General features: G+C 39.1%; 1 protein-coding gene across 1 annotated transcript in view; it reads right to left on the bottom strand.

Moving 5' to 3' along the window:
* The window catches only part of LOC102566262 (putative lysosomal acid lipase/cholesteryl ester hydrolase), a 15659-nt gene extending 8956 nt beyond the window's left edge, over positions 1-6703 (bottom strand). Inside the window, exons 1-3 of the mRNA XM_014607810.3 lie at positions 6593-6703; positions 2357-2474; positions 1382-1580 (exon numbers count right to left, since the gene is read on the bottom strand). Of these exons, the coding sequence (XP_014463296.2) occupies positions 1382-1580; positions 2357-2474; positions 6593-6697 (422 nt within the window). The 5' untranslated portion in view covers positions 6698-6703. The remainder of the gene's footprint in view (positions 1-1381; positions 1581-2356; positions 2475-6592) is intronic.
* Positions 6704-8012: the final 1309 nt, after the last annotated feature.

The raw sequence follows: 8012 nt of genomic DNA, 5'->3' as shown, positions 1-8012 counted from the left end.
TCAGGCAACTCCCAGTTCACAGTGGTGGGGATGATTCACAATCAGCAATAGACTGAGAGGGTCTTGGGTAAGGAAAAAATGTCAACAGAGATTTCACCCCATGTGCATTTCAATGCAATATCAATGAGCCCTGGGGCTGCAGTAAAGCCACCTAAACTACACAGTGCTTATTTTTGCCAGATCAGGTTCCAGGGCTTTGCTTCACTATAAAGTACACATTACATGTTTCTATTTGAACTTTCCAAATATTTATGTTTATTTGGAACTAGAAACTACATGATATTTGAATTAACATCAGCCCCTCTGCTCTTTCAACTCTGTTTCTGTGCCATCTTCTTCAGCAATGTCATTTAAAACATTTTACTCATTAGATCCACTTATGATAAAATCACTGAAGAAGTTTGTTAGAAAATTACTTGGATAGTTAAATAAAACACAAATTGATTACAGACAGGTGGAAAAAGCTTGACTGATATTGTCTGAACCTGCATTCCATACATTTTGAACCTGAGCTCCATTCTCTTCTTGCTCTCCCTTTGAAGCAAATGACTGCAAGGTACAAGGTACATGAAATTCTGGTGCTACTCTGAGCTCTGGGACTGATGTCCTTATCACATAGGACTGCAGTGATAGGAAGTTTTTTCTGCTCTCTCTTTGATTCTACCTAGTTCAGAGTGTTTGATGAGCTGGAAGCAGCTACCACAGCAGTATGTTGTTATGGAACATGAATCGTCTGCACAATGACAGTTTACAGTATGAGGTTCTAATTAAAAGTTTTCCATGACACACAAAGTCTATTTTACTCCATGTCCGGTCCTGCAACTCTGACATTACTGAGATGAATGGAATTAGTGACTGGAGTAAGATAACAATTTCTCAATTATGCTTCTTGTTGACTTGTAAGTGGGTGCCTTTTACTGATATATTATAGGGCATGCCAGTGGTTTGACATTAGTGCCAGGCTCTTGCACATATCGTGAATCGCTATTACTCTGAACTAATACCCAAGCTTTTGTTTGCATGAACAATTGATCAATCAAATGATCCATTTGAAAATGCTGATCATGTACAGAGAGAATTGGCAATGGGCAAAACAATTTCCTAGATTCATTCATTTCCTAGCTTATAGAGGATAAATTCAGGCTAGATATAACAAAGAACTTTTTCTCTGTAAGGGTCACCAGAATCTGTAACACACTCCCAGCAGAAGTGGTGTAGTCACCATCCTTTGAGTTGTTCAAGGTGAGGCTGGACAGGTACCTTGCTGAGCTCGTCAGAGCCCAATAACTTCCTGTCCATGGCAGGGGACCGGACTTGATGATCTTACAGGTCCCTTCTGGTTCTATGATTCTATGATTCTTATCTACCTAGTTCAGCCTACCTGAAATCCCAAAACTCCTCTTGGTCAGTTGAAAAGTTCTGATGTCTTTTTGACCAGGTTGTCCCCCTGTTGTTTCCAATCCAAACATCATAGCCAGAGTCTGCTAATATGAAGCCCAAGCTGTTGTTGGCCAAATTTGAAACCCAGTTGCTACCTTCTCCAAAAATTCCATGCTGGAGAAGCACAGCGGGCTTTGGCTCTGAATAAGAAATAAATGGAAAATTTACTAAACCATAATTTCTGTAAAATAGTAATAAAATAACATTTGCATTTCCTGAACTCATGATAATAAAAAACAATTACATCCTACTACGTCCACAAGACATCCTATGGTAAATAACCAGTTTAAGTTAGAAGTAACCATAAAGGAGAGTTTGAAATGTTTAGCAAATCTGCCTGATAGCTGTTACCAACATGCCAGGTACATATTTATAAAAAATAGTTGAACTTCTTTTGATCACAGCCATTTGCCTCTCCTATGCAGTTCCATTCTAAGCTTCTCCTTTTAGGTGCTTATAACAAGCATTTTTGTGTTTTACAATAGGCATAGACAAAAAGTGAGAAAAGCACAGAGATTTCTCCTGTAATAAAAGAATCCACAAATTAACAGGGGAGGAGAGGAGAGGTGGAAGAAATCACTGAGAGATTTGACCAGCACACCTCTGTCCCAGTATTCTCAAATTCAAGTCATTGCTTATGTTTGGCCTCACTACCTGAGGTTGTGTGCAGTTTCTCATACTGTTTTGTTCAGAAAAAACATGAAGATGGATATAAAAAATTGTAAAGACTCATTTGATTCCGTTTCAGTCTGAAAAAATAGTTTGGGTTCTGGATTTTTGCTTTAGCAAATAAAAATTATCCTAACACAGTCAGAATTATTTTCTTTATATCTGGATGACTGAGTCAGTTTTGAATTTGGGGTTTTTTTACCCCCTTTTTCTTTCTTCTGTTTTTTCATGTAAAATGTAGCCATACCTTTGTTGCAAGGATTTTGTCTGCCACAAGGAATTCTGTTTATTGTCACATAATAACCATCATCTGTGAGTACATCATACTCCTCACTGGGATATCCTCTGCAACAGATCATTTGACTCTGACAAAAGAAAAATAATATTCGAAGATTGTTTATCTTGGATTTTTCCCTTATCTGGAGCATAGAAATGGAGGCTTCTTATTAGGCAATGTTAGAGTGCATTTCAGATTTCAATTAAGACACAAAACAAAGCATGTAGTAGTGATACCATTAGCATCTGTCCAAAACAATTATGCATGTGCCTACACGTGTGCTTTAATGAGCATTACCCTACTTTAATGAGCGCTAAATCATCACAAAGGGTGTTTATAGATGTGCTCTGGGAGGCAAAGGGAGGAGGCACTTTAATTAGCACAGCTTTAAGAGCCACACTAATTAAAAGCACCTGTAGTATCACGTGTATCAGCATCCCCACAGTGAAAAATGGTGCTAGGGCACTTTGAACTAAAGCTCATCCTACAAGCTTTAGTTTAAAGCACCCGGTCACTATTTTTCAGTGCAGGGGCACTGATACACATGATGCAGGAGGCTGCTGGAGCACAGTAATTACCAAAGGAGCAGACTAGATTAATCAAGTCTACTCCGATGCACTGTAATTACAGTGTGTCTGAGAAGCCTCCCTGCACATGTATAGGAGCCCAAACAGTGAACTTTTGCTAATGCACATTAAAATAGGCTAATGTGCCTTTTTCTAGGACCTCACAAAGAAAGGCATTTATATACATACTTTTTTTTTCTACCAACGTGCCAGATATCTGCCGCTTCAGAGCAGACTCAATTAATCTAGTCTGCTCCTTTGGTAATGCACATTAAATTTGGTATCTCTGGGCATTTATACACATGTATGTGTCACAGCACTGGGCACTTTGAAAAGCACCTGGCGCTGACACACATGCAGTTGTATAAGTGGTGAAATGGGCATCAGCACTCAGAAAATGGTGGCAGCGCACTTTTGAACTAAAACACCTTGGAGGTACTTTAGTTCAAAAGCTCACCACTGCCATTTTCTGTGATGAATCTGCTCTGCACATGAGATGAGGCAAACTGCACTCACTGTGTGCAGTTGTAAAAGCAGCAAAATGTGTGTCAGTGCACAGAAAATGGCAGTGGTCCGCTTTTGAGCTAAAGCACTTCCAAGGTGTTTTAGTTCAAAAGCACTCCACCACCATTTTCTCAGTGCTGATGCCTGTTTCATCAGTTATACAACTGCATGTGTCACAGCACCAGGTGCTTTTCAAAGCACCTGGTGCTGTGACGTATACATGTGTAAAAATGCCCAGATGTACTACATTTAACGTGCATTGCCAAAAGTACATTAATGAACATGTAGACTTGCCCAGAGCGTGTGAGAAATCCAGCCCAGTTCTCTAAATAAGGAAATATCAAGCCATTGAAAATTATTTGAATGTTTTAAATTTCCCAACGTAAAATGGAAAAAATCTCCCTGTTCTCCCTTCAAAATTTTAAATGTGCTGGCATTAATCAGAAGGGAATAAAAATTCAGGAATCTATTATTTGGGGAAAAATAGGTCATTGGAATTATAATACTAGAAATTCACAAAAAAAATTAAACAGCTTAGATGCAAAGATATGGTCAAGGAATAAAAAAGCGAAAAAATGTAATAGATGGGAATGAAAATGCTGAACTTATATAGAAAGGAAGGTAAGCAAAAGGGAAGGGAGATAACTCTCTGCCCCAAAAGAATATACACACTTCATTTCGGTATGTGAAGTATGAGTTTGTCCAGTACAGTGAAAAACGCTCGCTTTGGACCTTTCAGAACCAGAAAACTGTGAACAGTGGAGTCTGCTGACACATGAGAAGCATAAGTAAAGCTGACTATTTAGTCTCCCTCAAGGTCAATTTTCAGCAGCAGACAGATTGTAAGTGCATCTGAAGCGAAACAAAGAAAGTGAAATCCATATTGCTTAACCTGAGGAGCCTTAGCTGATTTTAAATCCCAGAGGCATAAGGAAGCCAAAACAGAACTTGTGTCATTTCATCATACCTACTGCTCGTGCCTTCTGTCAGCTCAGCATTTCACCAAGCCATAAACAATTAGTTTTTTTAGGGGCATTCTGTGAAAGTAAAATCAAACCAAATAGTGATTCCAACTAGATAAATTAGGTATGTTATATATAAAGCATGTGTAGCTGCCATCATCACAGACCAAACATTATTATGAAGCTTATAAGCAGAGTGTAACCTACCCCAAATAAGTATTTTTGTTGCTTATGCAGCCTTTTCTTCCATACTACACACACCCTTCCTTTGCTCCTTCAGTCCCTCCTTTAAACCCATTCTCTTTGCAAAGTTTCTATATTCTATCATCATATTGAAACAGCTTGAAGTTTGTTCCCTTACTTATGCGCTACATTTTCCTAACAATTCTTTTTCCTAATAATTCTTCTTCAAGGAAGAAGGAATCACTGCCCAAAAGGGTGTTAAAAAAAGTGTTTGACAAACAATTTGTGAGTTTGTATTCCTGGAGACATAAGGGAGAGACACTTTAGACATCTAAAACAGCCCTTGGATCCCAGGCACAGATTCTGGAAAGTGCACCTCTGAATCCCAGCTGATTGTACCACTTCACTGGCAAGCAGGCAGTCCAGAGCCAGCAGGAGAAGGGGTGGGCAGGAAATTGGGAAGACTGGGCCAGGGGCACTGGCAAAGAAATGAAGTTCTGTTTTCCTCTCCCTTCTCATTCTGACCCCAAACCACATAAAAGATGGTTTCTTCTCCTGGCAGACTGACCATCCTGGGGTGTTTGCTCAGGAACTATTCAAAAGTCTCATATCAACTTGTCTGCTCAGAAAGTAGAAGGTGCTAGTCTCACTTCAAGGTGGTTGCATTTGGATGTCCAGCCTTCTGATCTGGGCCAGCTGCTGCAAAGTCTCCTCCTCCAGAGATACCCAAGCCTTCTAAAGGATATGTGGAAGTGATGCTTCATAACCACCAATCACCATCTGCAGCAACACATGTACCACTGCCTCCTGTCCAATCCAGAGTTCTTCCAAAACACCCTGTGCTAACCCCAGTCCTTACCTACCCATAGCTTAGCATACTACCCACCAGTCTAGTTCTAGTTCTGCCCTCCAGCCCTGAAGGAAGTACTCCCTGGGGTTCCTGGCAGGGTAGTTTTGTGTTCTCCCAACACCTGGAGTAGACACATGGGCAGAAATGAAGCGCCAGTCACATATACAGCCCTGGCAGTGGGCAGCTGCAACCCAAAAGGTTGATCTGTCCACAAGTGAAATCTGGGTATGGGAAAAATCAGGGCAAGAGAAGAGGGAAGAGCACACCTACACATGCAGGCCTTCCAGACAAAAACAGGATAGAGACAGGTTTAAGAGAGAACACAAGGTGCCACCACATACAGCAACAGAAACACAACAAGAGGTTGCCCTCACAGGCACTTGAGTGTCATATAGGTGCTTGGGTGCACATAATCATCTGTCTCCTGACAAAACAAGCTATGGAACTGACTAAACTGTTTTATTACAGTTTTGATATCTAGAAGTCTAGGCTGGGAACCTTGTCTCCTAATCTTATTTCTTTGACTCACTTGTCTGGTGTCAGGTGCCTAATTATTAGGTGTTGGGGGCATGACATGTACATCTCTGGATTTTACCCTCACTCATGGGAGCAAAAGGGGAACAAACTGGTTCTAGCAGAGGAAAAAGAAATACAGAATTTTCTATTTCCATGAAGAAGTACATATAAAATGCGTAAAATGTATGTAAGTGATATCCTCATAACTCTACTTAGTAGCACTTCCCCTGACCTATGTCCCTAACAAAAGTAATTAGGTAGGGCCCACTAGGGAAAGCAAACTAAAAATACAGTAAGTGCAGCTACATGGGGAAATGGAGGCAGAAACCTGCTAATGAAGTTACACATTATATTATTAGTAGAGACGTACCCGAGCCAAAATCATAGTTTGTTTTCTCCTCTCAACAACATCCCACGCACACATTTGGGAGTGGTATGTTAAATCAGACCTAAGTTCAGATCCACTGTCAGCAGATGTGGTACCTTCTGTGCAACTTGAATGTATCTCTCCACACACCAGAGCTAGATAGTTACAAACTTTGAATGTTTGAAATGCATTTTGAGCTCATTTATCTCAAATTATTCTGTTCTGTGATTTCAACCATTTCACTAGTACTTAACTTACAACATTCATGAATGTTTCTGGATTCACATCTCTCTTCCTCCGAATCAGTTCTTCTGAGCTGGGAGATGCTTGTATCAGAAATGCTACTGCAATGAAGAGCCACATTTTGTATCTGTGTAAAACAGGGCATCTATTAATAAAGTTGCCATGAACACACACCCTAGCTTTATGACTTTTATTCCAACTCTTTTATGTATTGAAAGAATATAAAATATAAGCTGGAAAGGGGAATCCCCATGATAGCTTGCCTATTCTTATCATAAGGGTGTGATGAAATTCAAAGCGGGTAATCCTACTATCAGCTTACATCACAATTATCATACTCAACGTATTGAACAAATCCATCTTCCACTTTACTCCATGAAAAGTGGAAATAGGATCAGGTCCTTTGTGAAAAACTTTGATTACACATTTAATACAACAAGTAGTTTAAATGTTCTATATCCCCTCCCAAGTAATAATGTTAGAATATTGCATTTTCTTACATATGGAAAGGTAGTGAAATTAAGGAAAACCACGCTGAGGAATGTATTCATTCAGGTTAGATTATGACTGTGTGGTAAGGCAAAAAGCCAAAGCCAGAACAATATTATTATATTGGACCTTGTAGAAACAATGTGGGAAGATACAGTCCATCCCTCAGAGTTTACAATCCAATGAACTACTCCAAACCACTATTTCCAGAATGAAACATTTCTCAAACCAATTCTTTTTCTTTTAGTGAAATATGTCAAGAAAACTTAGGAACTCTTCTAACTGTTTTACCCATCTCCTGAGAGATGAGAAATCTCATCTCCTGAGGGAAGACTAATTGACTGTTTAGGCAGCCTTTAAAACAGTTCTACATTTGGTTGCTTCACTCTATTGCGAAATTAACCACAAAACTTCACAAAAGTAACAAAGGTATAATTAACCAGAGGTAGATTAGTGGCACGTCAACAAATGTTAAGTGATTGAAAGTGAGGTTGAATTAGAAACAACATAAAAACCTAAGAACTTGATGATTTAAACATTTTATGATTAACTACATTATTGTTAAAGAAGTTATATTATTCAACACGTCTGTATGTTTTGAATATTCCTAATTTATGGTACACAGCAAATATTTTTCATCGTTTTTAAAAGTCTTAATCTATGAAAAAATTAGATAGATCCTTATGAGACTGACTTTCTAGTTTTCCAACTTTCCTTCCCCACAGAATACATAGGCTAGAGAAGTTGCCAACCTTTTGTATATCTTCAGAGGAATGTTATAAGCATGTACAATCACTTCACCTTTGTAACTAACAAAATGGTTCATGACTTTAACCTATACCAAGTTACAAGCAAACAGTGTATTGGCTTGCCCCTGGAAAAATACCTAAAAAAGAAATCTTACTTATGGTAGGAAAAGCTATTACCAACCAGAATCCGTTCACTG

The sequence above is a fragment of the Alligator mississippiensis genome, chromosome 6, assembly GCF_030867095.1.
Source record: "Alligator mississippiensis isolate rAllMis1 chromosome 6, rAllMis1, whole genome shotgun sequence".
In the NCBI taxonomy this organism is placed as follows: domain Eukaryota; kingdom Metazoa; phylum Chordata; order Crocodylia; family Alligatoridae; genus Alligator; species Alligator mississippiensis.
Note: the sequence above shows the minus strand (reverse complement) of the source record. Positions and strands in the feature narration are given on the sequence as shown.